We start from the raw sequence: 25064 nt of genomic DNA, 5'->3' as shown, positions 1-25064 counted from the left end.
AAGTGACAGAAGCTTTTTCACCTAAATTCATACTTAAGATGGGAAGAAAAAATCTCAACACTAAATGAGCAGCAATTAGTAAACTGAGTTGATAGCAAAAAATAACTTAGCAATTATGAAACTGTGCAGTTGCTATAGCAAGGTTTAAAATGGTGTGTGTATGTATATATTTAAAAAAAAAAAAAAAAAAAAAGGTTCAAAATACCAGGAGCAAAATAGGTCAACTGCTTAGATTTCCGAGCAGATAGAATTATAATACCGTCAGGAGAAAAAGCGAAAGTTCATATGCTGTATTTGTAAGGAAGCAGGATGAAGCATTGCTCTCTTCGTACGCCCGGGTTTCGTTCTGTTTTAACCTAGGCATTTCCAGGCACCCCTGCGGCTGGAGGGGAGAGCGGGGACGCTCAAGGCCCAGGCAGCGGGGGGAGAGCCGCGATCCCCCGGCCTCGCCGTGTGAAACCTCCAGCACAGGGGGAGCGCCCACCCCCGGCCCCGCTGGCATCGCTCCTCCGGGCCGAGCGCGGGAGGTGGACGCCCGGAGCTGGACGCGGAAGTGCCGGGGCTGGCGGCGCACGGCTCGCCCGGGGCGGGCGCGGTGGCGGCGCGGCGCAGGATGCTGGGGCTGGCGGCGGGGCTGCTGGCGGCGGCCGCCGTGGCGCTGCTGCTGGACTGGTACGGGCCGCCGGGGGCGCCGCCGGCCCCGGGGCAGCGCCGCCGCTGGGCCCCGCAGCCCGCGCCCGGCGCGGCCGTCGCCAGCCTGCTCTGGGTCGTGCAGGTGAGCGGGGCCGGGCGGGCGAGGGGCGGCCGAGCCGCGGGCACAGCCGAGGAGCGCGGTCAAGCGCAGGTTACAGGTGTTTTGCCATGCTGCATGAAGGGTCGCGTTGAGGAGTATGTTCAGTGCCGGCAGCTCGATGTGCAGCTGCAGGGAAAGCTGCAGGCTGAGCTCTGGGCGGCGGGAGCCCGAGGCGAAAGGCCGGGACCTATCAAACGCTTTAGGGGGCGAAGGGCACAGGGCATGGAGACACTGAGACGGCAGGAGCCCATGACCCCCAGAGCTGCTTGCTCTCAGACTGTGAGGGTACGAAAGCCCGGGGATTCCTTTCTTTGAGGCCTCTTCTCAGACGTACCCAAGTCAAACTGTTATTTTGTTAATTACTACACTAAGATTAAATTGTGTTAATGATCCCGAAGTCTGAGACCTTGCTATGGGAAACCTGGGGCTGAGCTGGTAAAGTTTCCTTAAACCTGCTGTGACTGAGTGTGTGGGGTGTAGCTGTGAAGGGGCCGCGGTCCCAGCTCAGGTGGTACAGGGGTGACTTGTACAGAGGGGCTCCTGGATGGTTGCACAGAGAAGCTTCCTTATCAGACAAGATGTGTGTAGTGGAAGTGGGTAATTAAAAATCACCTAATTGTTACACTACCCTATATATTGCATCAGTACCTGATGCAGTGTTATCTAATATCCTGAGGAGAAATGCAGGCTCTGCTTCTCACTTTCCCCATCCAAAACCTCAGAAAAGATGTGTGGCTGAGAAAACAGCTTTACTGATTTATAGCAGTAGAAGGTACTCTGCCAGTATTCAGAAGGTTAAATGTACACAGCTTTATTTCCAGGTTAAATATAAAATCCAAGTTGACCTGGCATAGTCCTGGAAGCAAATTGTCACATCCTAGTGCTTCTGTGGCCTCTTCTGACTCTTCTCCCCAGAACATTCCCAAAGCACTTAGCGTAGAACTGCCCACAAAAGTGTTTACATATTTGTAGTTAATCTCTGGCTAAGATGTCACAGGGATTGCTGTGCATTTCCTTTTAATAAATAGCTGCTTTTGCTGTTTTGTTTTCATTCTCAATGTCAGGAACACTTTGCCTGACTTTATTAGCTGCAGGCAGTGCCCTTAGTGAACAAGCTGGGATATATATTAGTCCTTTGGCTCTCTCCAATTGTGGTGTAATTTTTTTCAGTAAGTTTTCTTTAAGTGACTTAAGGCTTATTTTTACTGCGGAGTTAAGGCTTATTTTTACACTTCAAGATACATGCTTGAATTAATGTAAGGAAAGCCCCTATCCTGAGCTGCTGTCTTGTGCAGTCAGATACAGCAGCATATAGCAGCTGCAGAGCTATACTGACAAGCAGCATGCACAGGCCTATGTTTCTCTCGCCGTGTTCTCTCTAGTTGTGTCACTTCAAGTAGAGTCCTCCCAAGGATAGGTCATAGCACAGCTAATTTGAGACTTGGCTTTACTTTCAAGTGGTTATGTTCTCTTTCAGACATGCCCTTTAACAGCTGTTTTATCATTGACCTAACTTGGAAACTAATCAAGCACCAAATCCAGCCTTGTGCCTGATGATGTTGTGGGAAACAGGCTCCAGGCTCCCTGGTGACTCCATAGGTCTAGCCTAGGTCACTGAATAGAGCTCAACATGGTCAGTTCTGCCCCCAGCAGTTCCTGCCTTGTTTTTCTTCCCCCACACAGGACTATCTCTTCTTAAACGGAACTAAATCACAGTCTTTCTGCTCTAACCTTCTCTTAACGGCTCATCCACCTTTATTGTAGCAGAATTTCTTTTCTTACCCAATGCCAAATAGACTCTCTAGTTCAGTATTTGACAAGCTTATAATTATTTCTCTCTTTCTGTCAGCTGAATGCTCTAGACCTTGTCATTCTCCCTTGTTAACACCTGCCTCTCCTGAACCGCATCTTTGCTAGAAGGGGAATGTTGATGGTGATTTATCCTCACCCCTAAATCCCTTCCAACCCATTTTAATGAAAATCACTGCCTGTGATGCAATCAGAGGCCAAGTATCCACATCAGTCAGAGGGAGGAGAAAGAGCAGCAAATGGGCTTTCACCTACATTTTGGAAAGTAAATAAGAGCATTGCAAGCTTTTTATCTTGCTCACCTCTTTCTTTTTATTGGGATATCATCTGAAATGAATTAAAAATTAAAAATAAAAATAAGAAACTCTCCTTTTGAGATCTTCATGTGTCATGGCTGTTAGTGATGGCAGAAACTTAGTCCCAGATCTCAGAAGACCCAGGGCACTCTTAGAAATTACAAGCTGAACCTTTTTTTTTACATCTTAAACCCATGGGGAAGAGAAGTGGGAAGGTCATTGTAGGAAATCAGGCTTCCAAACCACTCTCTACTGTAAGGTTGGAAATTTAAATTTACTGTAGTTACTGTTTTTTCTCAGGAATGAAAACTAGAAGTTTTCATTTTCTCTGTTTGGTCGCTGAGATAAATTACAGTAAATTCACGAATACAAGCCGCACTGATTATAAGCCGCATCTCTGGGTGTTGGCAAACATTTCAGTTTTTGTCCATAGATAAGCCGCACCCGAATATAAGCCGCTTTGTCGTTCGCAGCGAGGACCTGCGTGCAATTAGTAACAGAGCCATGGCAGGGCGGGGTTTACTGGCTGAGCTAAGGCTGTGCAGGCTCGGCCCGCTAGGGGCCGCTGACGGGGCCAGGTGGGCCAGCACGGTGCTGCAGCTCGGGGCCGGCCGCCGCTGCCACTGGGCTCGGTCACCCCGGGTCGGCGCTGCCCCGCGGTGGCAGGCAGGGACGGAGCTTCCCCCGCTCCTACGGCAGCGGCGGCGGGCGGGGACGGAGCTTTCCCGCGCCCGTGGCGCCGGCGGCGGGCGGGGACAAAGCACCCCGTCGGCTCCCCGAGCCGCGGCAATGGCGGCCCGGGTCTCCCCCCTCCTCCCCGGGCCGCAGCAATGGCGGCGCGGGCTTCCCCCCCCCTCCCCGGGCCGCAGCAATGGCGGCGCGGGCTTCCCCCCCCCTCCCCGGGCCGCGGTAGGGGCGGCCCGGGTCCCCCCTCTCCTCCCCGGGCCGCGGTAGGGGCGGCCCGGGTCCCCCCTCTCCTCCCCGGGCCGCGGTAGGGGCGGCCCGGGTCCCCCCTCTCCTCCCCGGGCCGCAGCAATGGCGGCGCCGGCCCCCCCCGTTTCTCCCCTGGGCTGTGGCAGAGGAGGAAAGAGAGCTCTCCCGCCTCTCTCCCCGCCCCCCCCGTGCTGCCTACAGGGAGCCAGGCTCCACCCGCAGTGCAACAGAGTAGCGATTTGTAACAATCGCAAAATGCCGACTTTGCAGCTGCTCGGCTCAGCACTCTGGCAGGCACTTCTGAGGTTGTATTAGCCGCTCCTGATTATTAGCCGCATTTCCGGTTTAGGAGCAAAATCTTAGTCAAATTGGTGCGGCTTGTATTCGTGAAATTACTGTAATTGCAAATCCACAGCCTGAAAAGAAGTAAAACAAGTTTGTCAGTGATTGTCAATGATTAAATGAGGTTTGGTGTAGCAAGGTAGTTTTGCTGTGCTCTTTGCTTGACACTAGTTCAAATGCATCAATGAAAGTGAAGATAAAGTTATATCTGAAAGTGTTTGCCTTTTTTTAGCATGAAGTTCTGATCTAGGCAAAAATTCCGTGTCATTCCAAATGGGGAATTTTCCTAAGGAGAATTTAAAAATTGTATTCAGGTAATATTTTCTTCATATACAGATGCCTGAATAGGTAGAAGTAAATAATTTATCCCCAAGATATTTTATCTGTATTTTTCAAATACTACAAGCTTTGCAAGAACAGGTTTATTAAACCAAATGTAAAAGTTAATGTTTTTCTTTCAAGTGATATTGTCACATGGCCATGAGCTTACTGCTTACTGTAAGCTTACTGCTTTTTGAGCATGAAATACCATTTGTTTAAACCAAGGAGGACAATTAATTAATCGATTGACTGAAATAGAATGGAAAGAGGAATTGAAACCATTCACACAAGAGTTTTTATTCCACAGTACTGAATAGCCACAATGTAAAAAAATAGAAAAATCTTACTTCTGTTATTCTCCCCAAATGGCTCTTCTGATGTGAGGACTCTGACTGATTCAGAAATGAACAGCATCTTTTATCATTACATACAAGTCATATCATCATTTCTTGGGTAATCTTTGCCTTCTTGAAGGCACATGGAATGGGATCTGAACATGCTCATTAGATCCGTTAAAATGCGTGGATAGAATGTTAAAAATCCTTCCACTCAGCTACTGGAAATGTCACATCAGGTACTAAATAAATTTTCAGTATATTTCGAGTTCTAGGTAGCTTTAACCTATTGCTTTGCAGAACTACTTTGTACTCTTACTTGCAGTAAAACCACTGTGTTGCACAGAAACTCAAAAAGGCAACAGGCCACTTGAAATCATCAAAATTTACTGTGGATACCTAAGTATTTCTTCATATTATTGTATGCCCTTAGTTTTAAGGAATTTTTTCTGATGTAAATGTGATTTTAGGGGTTAGAGTTGCAATATCATTTGCTTGTTCTGCTTTTGTTCTCCCCTAGTCACCCACTTCTCTTTCTGCCTGTATCCCTTACACTGATATGAATCACTGTGGCTTCTCTTACCTTGCATTCTTCTGTATACTTGGCTTTACAGAACAACCTGAATAGCCATAATCCTCTACTTGGGGCAGTGTTTCATTCTTGTCTTTTGCAGGTCTCAGATATTCATATTAGCAAATTTCGGGATCCCAAACGAGCTCCTGACTTTGAAAAATTCTGTTCTGAAACAATTGATGTAATTCAGCCAGCACTTGTTCTAGCAACAGGTAAGCAATTGAAAAGTGTAGATTTCCTGTCAAGTGTAACGTCAAAGGAACAGCAAATAGGCAAAATTCTAGGATCTCAAGAGAGCAATTTAAACATTAACTTCTCAACAAGAGAATTATTATTTTCTTCAGCATTCAGTTTCTTCAATGAGTTTAGTGTGTTTTATATGTAACAGACACAATCACACAAGATAGCTAATGTTTTCCCAATAGGTGTTGCTGCATCTTGGTCCTTGCTAGCAGCTACCTTCCCTCTTGTCCTGGTCATGATTCTTCATTCTTTGTGTTTGCAATTACAGAAGTGAGCAATGTCTGTGGTTAGTCATTAGGAGATAGTTCTTCTCTCAGAACAATCCCTGCCCATTTGTGTGAAATTCACCTGTGAACTACTGTAAGATTTTATTGCTGGTTTCCATTTTAGCGTATCGTACCAACAGAGGTGAAATAACCTTGCTACTTCATTTGTCAGCTTGCTGTTGGAATAGATTTGACAAGTTTTGACAAGAAAATCGAAAAGACTTTGAGCTGTTACTGTATGCAAGGCTTTAGAATTTTAATGCTAGACATGGAATTTTGTTTCTATAGAGAGTTACTTACCTAATTACTGAAAGTACTGCAGTGGTGTGGTCAGTAGATGTCTGATGAGGCTGCTGCATCTGCATTAGAAGGTATTTACCTTCACCTTGTGGATACAGGAATATGCAGATTGCACCCAGGCCTGCAGCCACTTAGACCTGGAGGCAGGGATGGCATATTTGTCTAGTTACAGTATTTGTATAAGCTGTGTACGCCTCTAGTTGTATCTCACCTTTGTACACTTTCAGGTGATCTGACAGATGCTAAGACAAGAGATAAACTGGGATCTGAGCAGGTAGAAGATGAGTGGAAAACCTACCAGTCAATCCTGAAGAGATCAAGGGTCATGGAAAAAACCAAGTGGATAGACATAAAAGGGAATCATGGTAAGAAGAAAATGAAACATTTCTGTCTTTCCTGAGAGTGCAGGTCACAGAATATAGAGGTAAAGTGTTAGTACTCATGAATCAGGAAAAGGGCTTGCCATCCACCTGTATGCTGGGGACACACATTTTGTTTACAAGCTCTCACTGGAGTTTTAGTACCAGTGAAGTAAAAGTCTTTTTCCTGGAACATGCCTTCAGATGTTAGTTTCCATGTTATTATTTTATATACCACATTATTTAATGGAGGGGCAAACTGTAACCTTACCATGCTGAAGAAATGGTTTCAATTGACTTTTCATAGACTTCCCCCTCACAGGTTCAAGTTTAAAGGGTATCACATGTTCAGCAGCTAAAGGACATTTGGTTTCTTTCTCTAAGCATTCAAACACAAGCTGACAGTCAGGTAGGCTGTATAAACAGGCTGTTGCAGGAAGCTGCACTGCAGGTAAAAGAGTGCATGCTTTGTCATATACACGCCATATGTATCCATGGAGGTGGAACTGTTGCAGTACAGACCTCCCCAGGCTGATGTGTGTTCTGCATATGCTGTTCTCTGATGCTGTGGCTACTTCATTTTCAATGAATTAGTTGAGTCTTACAGAGCATGCACCCAGTCCAAAAAGGCTTCTGAAAAGCTCTGTGGTCAGAATGGAGACAGGTTTAGCTTCTGGCTGCTAAATAACAATTTCTCTTCCCACAATTCTTTTATCTTTGAATTGAAACTTAAATGAGAAAACTATTGCCATTTAACTGCATTGAGTATATAATGTCTTCTCTGCATCGTTAGACTGCTTGTCAATCACTCATTTTTCAAAAAGTAGCTCTTCAGCACTTGCTGAGACTGCTTTAGCTAAACATTACCTAGTTAGATACAGGGGCAAATGATCAATTTGAGCTGAAAGTTTCCTTATTTCCTTTTTTTCTCCCTTACAGATTCATTCAACATTCCACGCCTGGATAGTGTTCAGAATTATTACAGGTACTTTTATTTACCATACAGATGCAGCTATATTCAAGGTCAAATTCACTAAACAATATTCTGTTTTCAGTTATCACATATATACTTTTTCACTGATTTTCCTATAGCCCAGGATTCCCTCTGTCTTTTGCATTGCCAGTTAGTAGAGCACAATTGATTGAGAATTCTTTGTGCATATTCCTTATCTCTTATCCTTCTGTGTTTTTTAATTGAGTATGTTAAATCTGTCAATGTCTACAAAATTTTTAGTCATGCTCTAGGAGAAAGAAGATAGAAGAGTGAAATAGAGGTTTTTTTAATACATAAAATTATAAATAATATTAAAATTATAAAAATTGTTTGCAGAAATAAAAACAGAACCTAGGGAAAACAGTTACTCAGCACCACATTCTGGTGTTCATTATGCATTACAATTAAAGAGGGCAGTGGTTTGTATTGAAATACAATATTTTCACACAAAAACATGGGTTCCTATTATATGTTCACAGCTTTAGCAGAGGATGAATCAACTGTTATACATATGTTACACTGTATGTTATACATACTCAAAGTGGGAGTAAAGGAAGAAATTCAATTGAAGTTCATAATGTTCCTAAAGATAATGTTAACTTTAAAATAATATTGTGAAGGAGTTTATATGGCATTAGAAGTATTGAAAACTTGTTTTTAATATATTGGCTTGTATTCTATTCAGGCCAATATTTCTGGCAATTTTATTCTTTTCATTGGTGGAGGAACAGGGACAGGAACTGGTTTCTGGATGGCTGTGTTTAAATTATAATCTGAACTCAGGAATGTTTTAGCTTCCACAAATCATGTCAGGAATAAAACAAAACCAAAACAACTCAAAAAAACCCAAATGCACACAAAACACCCACCCAAAGCCACAAAAGATTTTTTTTTAAAAACAACTACCTAAACTTAATGAATTTTAGTGATTCTCAGATTAACTCACAATCATTTTAGCTCCAGAATTTAATATTTATTAGAGCAATTTAGGTGCTACTGTTAGCTGAAATATTATGTCTTTGCCACTGGAAGGTATGTACAATTCCCATCTAGCAAAAATTATCAAAAGCACTTCAATTTTTTAAGTCAGAAATAGTGAATTACCTGTTGTCAATGGAAGGAGAGAAAGCAATGTATGTTTGTTGTGGCTACAAGCTTTCCTAACAGCAGTATTTCCATCTTATTTTGTTAGGAAATACTCTGCCTGGCGTAAAGATGGCTCTTTCCATTACATCCACACTGCCTCTTTTGGGAACTATTCATTCATCTGCGTGGATGCCACACTCAGCCCAGGGCCTAAGAGACCCTATAATTTTTTTGGGATTTTAAACATGGTATTGTATAAATCTTTGTATTTCATTTTGTTGGCTGTTTCATTTCTGTAGTGGTTTGCTTGGAGGTTTGGGTTTTTTTTAATACAGAAAAACTGTTTGAAAGATTTGTGTTTGTCTATAAGAGTGTTTACATTTTTAAGTTATAATGCATGTGAGACATTTATTTAACAAAATGGATTTGTCACCTGCTTGTTTCAGAATCAAATGGCAGAGCTGTCTTTAATGGCAACAGAAAGTCTACACAGCAACCATACTATCTGGTTTGGCCATTACCCCACCTCAACAATCATTTCCCCATCCCCTGGAATACGAACACTTATGAGGTAAGATCTTCTGCATGTTTTCAGCATCAAGTACATTTCTCACCTGTCTTCACATGCTCATCTCTCACTTTCAGGTTTTCTGCAGTGATATTTCCTTCCCACCCAAATAATCACAATTTTTATGTTTTTTTTCAGTTCTGCCACAGCCTATTTATGTGGACATCTGCATACAATGGGTGGGCTGATGCCAGTCTTGCACAGTCAACACCGTGGTGGCACTTTGGAACTGGAATTGGGAGACTGGATGGATAATAGGAGGTAAGTAAGGCCCATATGAGCAAATTATTGTACGAAACCTACCTTGCTGTACTATGATTCCCTGTTATGCTCTGTGGTGAATTTGAAAGAAACATGAGATCAGACTGACTGGTTATTACTATAAATGCTTTTTTAAAAAAGGCCTTGTGTGTACGTTTGGGATTTTTTCCCCATACCAACAGTGTGCTAATAAATTAAATATTTTTTAACTAATTCTTGATACTTAAAAATTAAAAAGGGACATCTAAATGCCCTTTAGTATGTGTTTAGTATTCAAATGTAGAACAAATAAATTGTAATAAAATTCAGCATCACTACTTCAAAATCCACATGCTCTGCACTAGCTGTTAGAATTCTTGACACGGAAATAATCCACCTGAGAAATGTTACCTTACTAGCATATCAAAAAGTGTCTGATGCTACATGGAGTGTATAGTAATATATTAGCTTTTATTCTGCAGTAATCCAGAGAAAGATATGATACGTACGAAGATACGTATGAATATGGGGGAAGAGCACACTGGGGTTGTTGTCCTTAACTAGAGTACCTACACAGACACTGTGAAAATGTATATTTGAGTTCTTTAGTGTAAGGTTCATCCTCTGATTCATGTGCAAAATTCCACAGATCTTCGCACTTGGAACTTTGAGTATTGTTTCCATGATTTATAATAAAATTTCCCTCATCAGAGGTAAGCAGCTGTACAGTTAATACAACAGAGTTGAAAAATGTAAGATCAACTACAGAAGAGAATAAATGGAAAATAAAGCCAGGTTCTGTTTAGGAACTTGAGAAGCTTGGGAATCAGTTGTTCACACAGCAGTTCGTGTTAACAAAATTTTTTCCTTTCATTGTAGGTACCGAATCCTCGCATTTGATCATGATCTCCTCAGCTTTGTGGATATTAACTTTGAAGAGTGGCCTGTAGTTCTCATCACCAATCCCAAATCCTTTCTTTACAGCAGCTCTACTCATGAACCACTAGTCAAAATTCTGTATTCCACTCATATCAGGTATCCTGTAATGTCTTGATTTCACAACATTTAACTACATATTACATGTATATACACAAAAACTTTTTTTAGATGTGTGTCTGTTGTTCTCAGAATTCACTTTTCTGTAAGAGACCTCTCTTTGTATTATATCTGTGATAGAAAGATTGTGTAGTAGTAATTTATGTTGGTTTTATTTATGCAGTTATTTCCCCTAAAGTCAATTGAACTTTATGTAACCAAAGCTGATCAATTACTATATAATTAAAATAGATTCATATGTAATCAATATGCATAGATTGATATGTAACCTGTGTTGTTTATATAACATGTTCACATCGACTCTGCTGATTTCAGGATTTTGTCTGTGCATTTTCCTAAATGTTTTCTGTATTCACTTCAGTCTTCTTAGCTTTTTATCTTTTCAGTTCTACATCCTTTATATATTAAAACAGAAGAAGCCTCTGCCAATTTGCATATTCATTTTAAATCTCTCCATCTTTCCATTTTTACCCTATCTATTTAATTTTTACATTTACATGTCAAATTTTTAGGCCTTTTTCAGCATTTTATATTTGCTGTAAGACTAATCTGCTTGAAGTACTGCATACACAGGGTTACAATAAAAAGAAGTTTGCCTCTTCAGTTAGGGACCACTATCCTACTAGGTGTCCTAATTACTTTCCAGTTTCCTATTCAGAACCTTATCTGAACATTCTTATGATTGTATTAAATATATGAACTGGTAGAATTGTTCACCATAACTGTATGAAACTCTTTCATTTGACTAAAACATGCTCTGGAATGCCTTTTTTATTACCAGAAATGAAAGGAATTGTGTTTTGACTCAATATTTTGAGTCTGTATTAGTATCACTGTTTCTATGAATATAAGCATTGCCAAGTGACAATAGATTTGTTGGTATCTGAGGTCTGTAATTATCAGTGTTGCATTCCACTCCATTTCTCCTAAATGCAGTTACAAACTCTGAGAGGTTATATTCTGACTAGCAAAACCAAAAACCAAAAAACAACAATAGCAACAAAAAGGGGGAAAAAAAGAAGGAAAAAGCCCCACTCCCAACAGCAAAGGACTTTAGAGAGAGAGAATCTGGCAATTTTTTATGAAGCCATCTACAAGTGTTATGTGTCTATGTGTGCTGGAGGATGCATCCCACTTGCATTAGCAAATGTTTTGAAGTAAGAGCTCTAGAATTATTTCTGCCAGGGCCTTACTATTTCTGCCACCTTTTTGTCTGTTCCACAGCCAGTTTTCTATCCTGTTCTTTTGTGTATTGCCATACAGAACTACTTCTTTTTAAACTGTAGGAAAGAGCTACCATGTTACCATTAGGCTACAGATATTTCACTGTTTCAATTTCTAAATCTTTTGAACTCTTTACAAGGCAGCTTAACCTTTAGGGACTTTCTCTTAAAGAACTAATGACATACCTGCAAGTCCAGTAACACATCTGTTTCTTTTGCTCTTTATTTACTCTTTAGAATTCTGGCATTCTCTCCTTCTGTCATTATCTCTGTCAAAGTCTACATAGATGGAGTTCACCTGGGGAATGCACATCACGTGTCTGGCCCTCTCTATGTGCTGAAGTGGAGCCCACAAAACTATAGTGAAGGATTCCATCACATAGATGTGACTGTCCAGGTAAGGTACCTGCTGGCATTCTTTGTATTGATTTATTTTTTTCTTGTCATGGCTTCTCTGTCAGTCTCCTGCCTCACATAACTAGGAATAAAATACATGATAACAGACTTACTTTCATATTTGTCTGATTACAAAAACCAAAGGATTTAATAAAGAAATAAATATTGACTGCTAAGCACCAAAATATTCATAAAGCTGCTGGGCTAAAGTAAGAAATATTATTTTTCATAAGAAGTAAAATAAGACATGGCAGGAGTGCAAACTTGAATTGAAATTGGCCAGAGATGTCAAAAATTACAAGAAAGGGTTCTAAAGGTGTATAAACAATAAGCAGAAACAGAAGGAAAATACTGGCCAGGTGTTAAACAGCAGAGGTAAATTAGTCACCAACAACTCTGAAAAGGCAGAGGTTCTCAACACTTTCTTCACCTCTGTCTTTACCAGCTGTGTTGGGCCTCAGGCCTTGGGAACAAGGAACAAGGTTGATGCAAACAGATACCCACTGTCAGTGAAGGAAGAGTTGAAGTGAGACTTGTCACAGGAGCTTGATCCTACAGATCAATGGGCCCTGACAATTTCTACTCTAAAGTGTTAAGAGACCTAATTGACATCTTTGAGAGGCCACTCTCCATAGTCTTGGAGAAGTTGTGGAGATCAGGGGGCATCCCAGAAGACTGGCAGAAGGCTAATGACTCTCCTGCCTACAAGAAAAGCTTAAAGGAGGATCCAGGAAATTATAGGCCTATCAGTCTTACTTCAGTCCCTGGAAAAATTAGGAAACAAATCCTTATGGGGGGCTATCTCAAGTCAGATGAAGCACATGACTGGGAAGAGCCAACACAGATTAACCACAGGCAAATGGTGGGCCAAGAAGAACATTATGAAGTTTATCAAGGAAAAGTGTAAGGACTTGCACCCGGGAAAACATAATCCAGGAATGCAGCACAGGCCACTGTGATCTGCCTGGCTGGAGAGCATCTCTGTGAAAAGGGACCTTAGTGTCCTGGTGGATCACAAGCTCAGTGTGAATGAACAATGTACTGGTGCAGCAGAGAAAATCTACTGGATGCCAGGGTGCATCCACAAGGCCATCACCAGCCAAGCTAAGTCACTACCTGCTCTACTGAGTGCTTGTCTGGCCACACCTGGAACACTGAGTAAATGACAATAAACAAGTGTTTGTTTATCTAGATGAGTTTATGGCAAATACACCAGAAATGAAGCACAACAGAATTTCAAAATATTTTAATATGGGCTAATACCTAGAATTGAACTTTCAGAAAACAACCCAGGGGGAGGGGGGGAGGGCCAGTAAACAGTCATAGTCTTCTATAAGTTGCTGAATCTCTGACAGGCTCTTCTTCATATGTAGCACTTTTAGATTATGATTTTATAATCACCAATTTACTTGAAACTGCCAAGTTGACTGTAAGTACATAGAATTTAATACAGCAGTATGCCAGAGAAGCATGCATCAGTTCTATCTTTCTGGAAAAACTGCAATGATAATTAGGAACTTTAACTAGACAGTTTTTTTGTACCACTGCTAAGTAATTGCTCTCATTTTATATCAATCTAGGATGCTTCAGGAAGAATTGGCACACGGGGCCATTTATTTGGTATGGAAGAAAACCTTTCTCTTAGATTTGACTTTTGGTCATCTGTTATTCTTCTCACTGACCACTATGTTCTAGTAAGTACTTTGAGCAAAACAGCTGTTACTCCATGTTGATTTCTCAAGCTGCAGTAGGCATTTTCATAATTCCTGAAGGAATTTGTAGAGTTTAATGCAGTTTACTTTTTCCAGATAGGACTCTCTTGGAATTCCAAAACATTTAAAGCTTCTCAAGTTGCACACTTCAACCACAAATGTACAGCAATGATTTATACAAACAATTGAAGTCCTGGATTTGTCCAGATTATCCATTTTTGGGCATAAGTATACACACATTTTGTGCAAGCAAGAAATTGAAAAGGAGCTACTGGAGATAGTAGAAAAAGCAAACATTAAACCAAAGAGAAATTCACTGTGAGCTGTTGCAATATGTTTTCTGGAAAGAATGCTGCAGATATTCTCACTGGCAGCTGCTGACATTATAACTAGCTCCTTATAACAAGTGGAGGGCAAAATCCCCATCAGCTTTGATAAGTTCCAGGTCACATCCAGATGTGTCACAGTTCAGTACATGCAAAGAAGGATGTCGTGTCTTAATAGTTTAGGTGCGCTTCTAGGGCTAAATAAGAAAGTCTGTATGACTGTAGTTCTTATCATAATTGACTCAAAATTTTTATCTTAGTTTTGTTAATCAGTCACACATTCTACACCATGTCTTGAACTGCATTTCTCCTCAGAACAGTGCTCAGACAATGTTTTGCCTTGGAAGTGTTTTCAGTAGATTTGTTTCATTTTTCAGTGGGTGTGTTTAGAAACCCTGTATTTTAAAGATTCAGGTCTATTGCTTTCAGCCATTTAGCAGAATTCAAGTCAGTACATACAGATTCAACAACTTAGAAACTCTTAAGTTTCCTTTTTAGTCTTCAGTTCAATGACACCAACAAGCTTTGAATGTGTGTTTCAAGTAGAATCTTTGTACCATTCTATCAGTGTCCTTAAGGCATGCTCCAAGGCTGCTATTATCCCAGGGCTGCCTTACAGTCAAAACTGTCTTTCCAGGCTCGAGTGCTCTTTGGACTGATTGTGCTGATTCAGATTACCTTGCTTGTTGTTTTCCGACACCTCCAAAAGCCAGCACTCAAAGGTATGAACTAATATTTACTTGTGATGTTAGTAGATCTGTTTTCCCTGAAACTTTTTACTGTTGACCTGTATGCTAACAATATGTAAGTAATTGTGCTGCTAATCACTTTATGCATTTTACATCTGCTAATGTGGGGTTTGATTTGTTTCTCAGAAGTTGCTGTTTTGCCTGTAAGGAAACTGTGGATAGTGTGATACAGGCCTGGCTGGCTGAGAAAGGTCACAGCACCACGGATTTGTTGGAAATGTCCTAAGTAAGAACAGAGCTATTGTTTGTAGTAGTTAGGCTCAAGGGCAAGGGGCCCTTGGGATGGATGCCTGAGCAAGGACGTGCTAACTGCAGGAATGAGGAACAGATAAGTTGCAAAGCGAGAGTGTGTATGTGTCTGTTTAGCCTGTGAGGAGCTCAGGGTTTGCAATATGTATAAGCTCATTAGAAGTGCTATATTAGGCAGTAAATAAAGAAAATAAATGAGACTCATAGATGAACCATATGGTATCCGAGTCTTCCTTCTTCAACAGGAAACCTGGAAAACCTCCAATATATCAAATGAAGTAAACTAGAAACTTGAGCAGGTATCTTTATTTAAACCAAAATCAGATTGATTGAAGTCCAAGATTTCATTTTAATTTTCTTGCTGAAGAATCCAATACATAGGGAAAAGAATGTTTTGATTTGTATTAGTTCTGTATGTGTTCTTGTTTCACTACAGTTGTCACAGAATTCTCTCTCGCCTGAGTGAAGAAACAGATTTCCTTTTGCAAAGACAATATTTGTTAACTTTTGCAAGATAGTTTTAAGGCCATTTCTGTCATAAGTTGATACTTTGTTTGTGATAGATCTGGTAAATGAAAATTATTACTATTAAGCTCATGGTGTTTATTCTTTCAAACAATCATTTGAACCACACCTCACTAATTAATTTTTTCTGGAAGCCACCTCCCTTCCTATTCATGTCAGTGTTTATCCCTTCCTTTATACTCCTACGTGATTTATATTCCTAATCATGTAGCATCCTGAGGTAACTACAGCAACTGCTTACATAGAAAAACATTAGACTTTCAGTCACCTTTATGGAACTCAGTAGCTAAATATTAAAAAACTCACTCTGTTGTCAGCTAGGTTCATGTGGACCATGACAAATGTCTGATGTATTAGTGAACAAATTTGTTAGAGCTGTTGATTTCCAAAGGGGAAGCTTGCCCTCTGGGGGTTATTTCTTTGTGAGAAGGCCACATAATAGGTGTAAGCCTACAAGCTAACTTTTTAGGATGGCTCTCTTGGTCTGCTTCAGAATTGTCTGCTTCAGTTAGAGAGCTAATACTGCTTTTTTCTGCTAACACCACACAGTTGTCAGAATAATGTAATTTTAATGCCTAGCCTTAATTTTGAGTTTGTATCAGATCTCACTAAAGTAGATTTAGTCAAAGGAAATCCAATTAATCTAGTCCATGCTGACTTGCCTTTCTGGGTTTGCAGAGTTACTGTTTTGATTCTCTTACTTTTCATTTAATACATACTTTCTCCATGTTTTTCATTCTAACTAACTTCATTTTCTGGGTATAGAATGGTCGTTCAGTATTATTTACATACAGTAAGTGTATTCCTTTAGAATGGCAGGTTCCTCTGCTGTTTTTAATATAGATTGTTATATTTATTGGTACTTCACTTGCAGTTATCACAGTAATAATAATGCATTCCTCTGCATTTTTCTGCAGACATACTAAATTTTATTTTTATATTCCTTGTTTAAAAGAATAAGTAAATAATGTGCAGATTTGTTTCAGAAAGACCAGTATTATACATACATATATATCTGGGGAGATGTTACAAACTGAATTAAGTGTATTTTTCTTAAATATTGTCTCTGTTTAGAAAAGCCAGGATTACTTACTCTGACTTCATATTCTCTTCATGTCTTCAGTAAAACAAACACCTTCTATTACTCAGTTCTGGTTCTGAATTTATACACCATTCTGGGTAAGTAGCCTAGAGTACAGGAAGACATAAATTAGTATTCTGAAATTACACACTAGATCCCGATGAAAATTAAGAATTCTAGCATCTTGGAGAATGGGGAAAATCTACTTAAGTTACAAAATCTATGTGGAACTTCAAAAGTTAATGTCCAAAGAGACTAAAGATTTATTTGTAAAAGCCTAACTTAGAAGCCCTGAATTAATTAAACACTTAGATTGTTAGATTACTCTGAAAGTGAAGTGAGTATTTTTAAATTTAATTTGGTTTTCACTTGTTTTTTGTTTGTTAGCAACAGAGCTAACAATCTGAGCTTATTCTTTTCTGATAACATGTTACTGAAATAGCTATTTTCTTCTTAGTCCATGTAGTATGCATAACACAGAGCAGCCTTCCTGTTTTAATTTCTGTGCTGAGCCGGGCTGGAATTGTTTGTAACCACATTTTTCATACATCTTACTGTAATTCTGAGAAAAAGCTACCCTTTGAAAGGATCCACCTTTTCGCCTCTCTCATAAGGAAGATATTATATGAGGTGTTGAAAATTTTCACAGAGATTAAGCTAATTCAAAAGTATTTTCATTGCATGCCACGACTCCCTGCCGTACTGTGGTATTTTCACACCAGACTGCTGTTTGCAGAATATGAAAACATGAGGCTTATTACTATGGACAAGCAATAGGGAAGTCTCAGGATACAAAGGGCCATGTGGGAAAGGGCTTGTCGCTGTTGTGTTTCCTGATGGTGATGTTTGTTTCCTCTCTTGCAGGACCATGGTTTGTAGGTGAACTGATAGATGGCCAAATGGGGGCCTGTTTTTCTTTTGGGGTGTTTGTTGGTGGTTCCTTCTTTCAGGGCAGTATGACATTTGTGGTTGGGATTTTACAGGTGAGTATTTATAAAACAAGGCTAAAAACCAGCTTTTTTACTCAGGGACTTTTTAATTTATTTTTTAATAATTTTATAAAGAAGGGAGTCTTGGAAGTAGAGAGTTTAGTGACCATGCCTGACTACAAGAGGTGTTTCTTACCTTTCTGCAGATTTAAAAGGCAGAAAGGAAGGAGGTTGTGCATTATTTTCACAAAGTTCTCTTTTTCTCTAATAAATTGATGTTGCCTTGGACTCTCTGGATATCTGGATTAAGGCTGTCTCTACTGATTTACAACTCTAAATTTTCTATAAATTTTCCCCTTGGCTCACGCACAGTGATAAAGCAAAAAAACTGAGTGGCCAGGGCAGCCCTTACAGCCTTAATAACTCTTTAGATCAGTAGGTGTCACTCTCTAGGCACACATGAGTCCAGTTTTCCCAGGAGTGCTTTCCCCATTAATCTGAAAGACAAGGTGTCATTCCTTGGCATTTAAGATAGAGGAGCAAACCAGCATTGCCTTCTTCTTCATGATGCCTCCCTTGTACCAGTGTGACACCGCAGTGGGCTGGGTCAGAGTTAAGCTGACATGCAGATCGTCTTTTTTTGTCATGCTAATTTTTTGCTAAGTCCGGCTCACTGAATCAGTTCCAGGAAATGTCAGATAGGTGTTAGTGCCTCTTACTGCAGGGGAATGGGCAGGGAATGCTTGCCCTGGGACTTAGACACAGGCAGTCGCAGCTTTATCAGCTGCAGAGTCATGGAGGTGCATCCTGAGATTCCATCTCTGGGAATTGTACTAAATCCTTAGAATGGGACAGCTTTATCTGTGCATATGTTTTTAAGCCTTCATAAGTTGCTCATTGTCTTATTTTTCTTTGCTCTACCTTTCAGATGTTGTTTTTCAACCTGCCATTGATGGTCTATCTGTGCTGGTGCCTGTTGCTGCGGTGCCAGGGCCACAGCTTCCGTTCCCACATCTGTCACGTCCGACGCTGCGTGGCCCTGCTTGTTCACCTGGCAATGGCCCTGCTCCTGGCCTGGCAGGTCTATTCCTGCTATTTCCTGCAGCGAACATACGGCACCTTGGCATTCTTCCTCTCCCCAATGAGAACATGGCTGGTGGCATTGACGGCAGCTCTCATTTATAAAACCTGGACACTGAAATCATCAGAGCTCAGAACTTACATAATAGAGATAAAAAACTCTCAAAGCTCCTGAACTACAATATAAGTACTACAAGTTCTGTCTTAAAAACTGTCAAGGTACAACCTTATCATTTTGTGATGCTGGAATTCCATAAACCCCAGCCATTAGGTGGTAAGACCCAAAGCTGCACCTGCACTGCTACGGAACTGTATTAAATAGTAAATGTACAATATGTTGTACACACTTTTCTTGTATTATGCAACATACTGTATAATACAGGTAGTATAGTACAGTTACACATTATACATCAATACAGTGGGCTGTGTAATGATCTCATCAATGAGGGGTTTTTGTGATACAGAGATAGATATGTCCATATGACTCACAAATTGAAATGTTTACCTATTACTACTGTGAATGGAAAAATACTTTAATTAAATTCTTGATTTTTATAATGCTGAAAAAAATGAGCATACAACTTGATAAGCTTCTGGATTTATGCTTAATTTGATTTTTATTTTAGGGTTGACGTGTGTTTTTAGAGGACTAGACCAGATGTCTTTACGAAGTAATAGTGGTTGCAAAGGCGCTGTAGTGGCCTTCACAGTCAGAGTCCTATGCCCATACATGTTTTCAGTACATAATGCTGTATACAAGCAGATTATAGGCTGTAAGGTGTGTGTATGTATATGTGTTCATGTTTACCTGAGCTGTGGCCTATATCTCTTGCCCTGGGAGTGCTGGTTAACTAACAAGCTCACTCTCTGGAAGGAAGGAGTTTTATGTTGCACTACTGAGGCTGCCAGTCCTCCCACCCATGACTGGTGAAAGGACAATGAATTATCAGTGGTGCTGAGGTTTTCAGCTTCAGAGCAAAGAAAGGAGACGATGTCCTCAGGATGGGAGAGGCTGAAGAAATAATATGGTCTGATGCCTATAAAGTCTGTAATTTCTGTTTTTCTGGGTCTCAGCTGTGTCTCTGGGTCTCAGCCAAATGCACCAAAGAGTGACCTAAAAAACCTCATTTCATTGTTTTCAAAAATGATGGAACAGTTAGTTACATTACTGAAGAATGCAATGATCCAGAGCCAAGAAAGCTGAGGTGCCTTGATGTGTAAAGAACACTGCCTTGCTTCACAAAAGACCTGCTGTGAGTGAAACATTTCAAATACTTCAGGTAATTTTGCAGTAACTTATTTATGGCTCCTCAAAAAAAAAGCGGGCTAATTTGTTTATGGTCCCTTTGGGAAAAAAACAGCAGTGAGTGTAGTAGAGCACAAAGGAAAATAAATTGGAAGAAAATATTGACTATGACAAGGACTTTTGTTATTTCTAACAGGTGAAAGTTTTCCTATTCTTTAATTTCTGTTCTTGAATGAGATAGAAAAATAGTAATGTAATACTAATAATAATGATGTCTTCAATGTAATAGGAAAAAGAGAGAAAGAGCACCAATTTACATGAGTTAAATACACTGTTAAGAGAATAAAGAATGACATTTGTTGCTGCAAAAGTTTGTTTTGCAAAGCTGTTAAAAAATCAGAGACGACAAAAGACTGCAAAATTCATGAGATACAATACTGAAAAATTGATAATGACATTTCACGATTAAATTACTTCTATGTGATTAGAGAGAATAAGTGACAATAAAATACTTCATATCTTTTGCCTTGTTCCTATTGTTAAATATAATGTTACCCAATACTTTTATCCTTAGCTGGCCTCTCCAATAGCCTCTGCACTGCATACCACTTGAACCCACTGATTGATTAAGCCCTCACACTGCGCATTCATGTGTGGCTTATGTGGAGGCTGATTTATTTATTTTAAGAAGAAAGAGGAACAAAAGTGCACTTACCAATCCAGAAAATTATAGGGGTCCAGGAAAGTTGACACAACCCCCTTTGGCTTCCTCAAATACCTCTCTGGGGCATTGCAGCACCCGGTGCTGGAGAGGATTTGGTGAGGCCCCCATCAAGGGGTCGGTGCACATTGCAGACCTGTCTCATCTGATTCGCTGCTGCCGGGACAGCAAGAAGATCCGGCTCTGTGGCTCTGTCACCAAAACTCCTGTTGTTTCAGCTGTGGGTTCTCTCACCACGTGTGCAAGAAGCCGGTGGACACAGAGTGGAGAGGTGCATTTCTTGTGTGCAGAGTGGGTGCTGAGCAGTGGATCCATAGAGCCAGCACACCTGCAGTGCCAGTACCCACTTTTATATATCCCAACCCCTGGAGCAGCAGATTCCCCCTGCAGTCATTGGCTATACATTTCCTTTCCTTCACATTTAAAGGCACACTACTCATTTATTTTGCCACCCATGCTGTAGGGGAAAGTGGCTGATGGGATTACGTTCTACTGTGCTAATGACTAAAGGTTAGCCCAAAAGTCAAGCAAACTTCTTCTTTGGCCTTATCAGGCAGTTTTTCCTATGTTATCTCCTTGTTTACTGGATTAACCTCCTCTGCTTTGCACTCATTTTGTGGATTTATGGAGTTCTCTACTCACTTCCCCTCACTGGAGCCTTGTTTCTTGGTTCCTGCTGGCTATCTTGCAGAGAATAGGGTCTGTTGCACATACGGCACTCTTACCATCACTCTACCCAGACCATTTAGCAAAACTAAATTTCACTACTTTTTATTTTACTACTTTGAATCTGTACTTCTGGTTGCAAAATTCTGTTAGTGTGGCTAAAACATCATTTCTGCTTCTTTCTGTGCTTTTCCTAAAGACTTCTGAGTTGTCTCACAAAGTATTTTCTAAGTTTGAAGCTTATTCCAGCTGCTGCTACCATTTATAATTGTGGGATAATGCCATCTGTCTGTGATCTTCTTTTCTCCCCTGCTAGTCTATTTATGGATTATATAAATATTTCCCACTGTGAAGAGAAGCCACTAAAGAAAAAGGTAGTATAGCAAAAGAGAAAAGCAATGTTAGAAACAGGACTAAGTAATCCTGCACTTTTTTCTTCCACAATCAATGTAATAAAATATTGAATGAAGAGATTAACCTATGTGAAAGGCATCTGCCTCTCGGGTCTCCTCACTTTTGTAACAACAGCTACTATAAACTGCAGTAAGAAACATTTATGTCTGGGCTGGAAAGGTCTTTCCATGGTGTTGGTGACATTTTGCATGAAAACTTGACATTTAACTGCACATCTTAGCACTAAACATTAATATTGGTGTTATGAAAACCCCATGCTTTTCTCATTGTCAATGAAGAAGCCAAAAAGAAGGAGGACAAGAAACAAGACAAACTGGAAAAATAAAAACAAACCAAACCAACAATCCAAACAAACAAGCCAAAAAAACAGGAAATTGATGAAAAATGAAGGGAAAAAAGTGAAATATAGTGCAGACAACAGCAATACTTCGAACTACAAAGGGAGATGGGATGGAAATGGAAATGTACAAGACTAAAAAATACAAAGCAGAAGAGTGGCTTAACCAAAAATAAGGAAAAAAAGTGTCTCTGGCCTATATTGTTGACATTTTATTACCATTTGCAAATGCTTATTTATAAAGATTGTAGCTGAACTTCCTTACCGTGGTCATGATGTCACATGAAGCTAGAAATGCATACAAGTTCACAAAAAGCCCCTAGCAGCTGTAGGTCAATTTTGAAACCATAACAATGGGGGCTGGAGTAAATGAAGAGTCCTCAGGAATGGAATGCTATGTGAAGAGGCCCCAGGAACAGAATACTATAAATCTTTATTTAGTTAACAATCAATTTTTCAAAGAGGCTCAAGCAGACACTGTAATAGAATATAAAGTTAAACAGTAACTTGATAGCTGGTAGAAGGAAAACGTAGAATTACATTAGATTACTGTAATACTCAAGAGACACCCCCCAGAAAAATTTGTCTGTGTAAAAAAACAATATAATGGACTGGACATGTGCATTAGGAATTTTGTCACAGGCATCAGTAATGAAGCGTGTGTTTGTATGACCCTTCCCTTGACACCTTCTTGTATAAAAGACTGTACTTGTTTTCTAGAAGTTGTGCCAGTGATGTATGAGTTACAAGAGTTGCTGTTCAGTGTACATAGAAAAATTGCTGGATTATGCCAGAAAGTCAAGATGACCTAAAGAGATCAGTAGAGGAACAAAGAAACAAGGACCCCAGCCAATAGGTTCTAAGGGGCCCATCTTAAATCAGGTACTGAGCCCTGTTTGAGGAACACCACCAGCTCTGTTGATGGAGATAAACAGATGTATGGGTCTGTTTTTGGGAAAAGGAGAACAGCTTGACCTAAAAAACATGGAATGCAATAAAGGGAAACCAAAACAATGAGATAAAAGGGAAGAGACTGATTATGAAGCTGACATCTCAAGAGACATAAATAATTAACCATTTGCCCAGAAAGTTACAGGGAATCAGGAGGGGGTTATGAAACAGGGTCTGCCTTGTTGCTGTAAAATGTGAAATAGGTAAAAATTTCTTCAGTAACTATGTTCCTTGATATTTGATACTTACACATTTTCAAGCCTAATGAACAAGAAAGAAGGTATAATCCATAAAACAGGTAGCAGTTCAGCTCTAAGTGATGTCCAGGTGTTAGACAAAATACTTGTTGGCCTCCTTAAAGTTGAGGGCTTGACATGCTTGATCTCAATCATATTGAGAGGTTAGCAAAGTTTGGGGAGGACACAAAGAATGCAGAGTTTACAGGGCACAAGGACATCTGACAGAACTCCCAAGATAAAGAAGAAACTAATAAAGACAACTCAGCAACTGTGCTGAAATTGGGTCTGACTGGACAAATGTAATTCTGACAAGGGGAGATATCACAACCACCAACTCAGGAAACCCACCAACCCAAAAGAAGAGAAAGACCAAGCATGTGGACTAATTACCATGAGAAGCAACCTCCAAAGCATACTGGATATTTGTCACCCTTTGTTAAATGACACCTCTCACAGTACAAAATATATGATAGCTGAAGAGCTACACTATTACAAATATTAAGAAATAACAAGAAGATGAAAAAAGAATCTCCCTTTGGCTTTTTATTCTTAAGAGGTGACATGAACCAGGACTCACAAGTAAAGGAATACTTCTGTGAGAATAGTATGTGGATATCAGGGTGAGGTTTAATTTGACTGTCCCTATCTTTCTCTTAAAGCCATTTGACTAATGCTGCTAGAACCTGTATTGCCCTCCATAGCTTACCTAACTACTGGAATGCTATTGCAATCAAGCTGCCTTTATTATGGTAAGGAATCAGTATCTCAGCATGATCTCACTCTGAATCACCCCTCACATCACTGCTCTTAATAGACTCCTTACTTGTGTGGATTACTAAGCAATTCCTATAAAAATAATAGTGCTGGGAATTTTATAATTTTATCATATTTTGTTCAAGTTGTGAAAAATAACTGTCTAGAGGACAATTACTCCTGGAAGGTGTGTCAACTCAGTGCCAGTGATGAGCTCACTCTGGAGTAGCTCTTCAGCAAATACTGTGATATTTACTCCCTCAAGATTTGAATCAAACTTTGCAGCTTTTTGTTGTTAATCAGTATCTATAGCTAGGCAGATATGATTAAGCAATTGCACAGTGAAACTCGTAGTCATGGCTTACCCTTTGTTTTAAGGAAAAGGGAACAGAATCTTAAAATAAATGGGCTGTCTGGATGAGAGCCCCTAGACTGAAATCAGCAGGACTGAGAAGTAACTGGGGGAAAAGTTATCCTGGCAGGGGAGATCACAACCACTAAGCCTCTGACACCAAGTTAAAACAGATGCCCAAATGCAACAGGAGAAGTGCACACGTGGAATAATTAGCATGAGAAGCAAGAGATTTAACTGGCAAATAAGGGTCTGAGTATTAATTAACAAAAAAGCTCTATCAATTGTAACCAATAAATGCTGATTGCTTTGTTTGCTAAAATGTGTAAATAGTGTAACGTTTTGGTGATGATGAGCCAGACTTCTGTGGGTTGCCACCTAATTTCCTAGTTTGCACAGAATACAATAAAGAAATAGGAATTCCTCATCTTGGTGTGTGAAGTGCTGTCACACACCAACCAGGTGATGGGCCTGTGCTTGGAACAACACAGGATGTTCTTTCAAACCACACCCATTAAATATTTGCAAGTGTAGGTGGCAACTGTCAAAATCATGTCAAGAACGTATTACTCATTTCAAGTATAAATTATTGCCTTGCTG

General features: G+C 40.1%; 1 protein-coding gene across 1 annotated transcript; it reads left to right on the top strand.

Moving 5' to 3' along the window:
- Window positions 1–712: 712 nt before the first annotated feature.
- Window positions 713–20554, top strand: TMEM62 (transmembrane protein 62). Its single transcript, XM_033061482.1, has 14 exons — window positions 713–775; window positions 5504–5615; window positions 6440–6577; window positions 7511–7556; window positions 8758–8899; window positions 9098–9222; window positions 9358–9480; window positions 10339–10494; window positions 11976–12135; window positions 13715–13828; window positions 14810–14894; window positions 16770–16874; window positions 17641–17759; window positions 18634–20554. The coding sequence occupies exons 3-14, from the start codon at window positions 6538–6540 to the stop codon at window positions 18958–18960; spliced, it is 1542 nt and encodes a 513-aa protein (XP_032917373.1). The 5' UTR covers window positions 713–775; window positions 5504–5615; window positions 6440–6537; the 3' UTR covers window positions 18961–20554.
- The last annotated feature ends 4510 nt before the right edge of the window (window positions 20555–25064 follow it).

This window comes from Catharus ustulatus, chromosome 6, assembly GCF_009819885.2.
Source record: "Catharus ustulatus isolate bCatUst1 chromosome 6, bCatUst1.pri.v2, whole genome shotgun sequence".
Taxonomy (NCBI): Eukaryota; Metazoa; Chordata; class Aves; order Passeriformes; family Turdidae; genus Catharus; species Catharus ustulatus.
The sequence above is the reverse complement of the archived record's forward strand: the minus strand, read 5'-3'. Positions and strand labels throughout refer to the sequence as shown.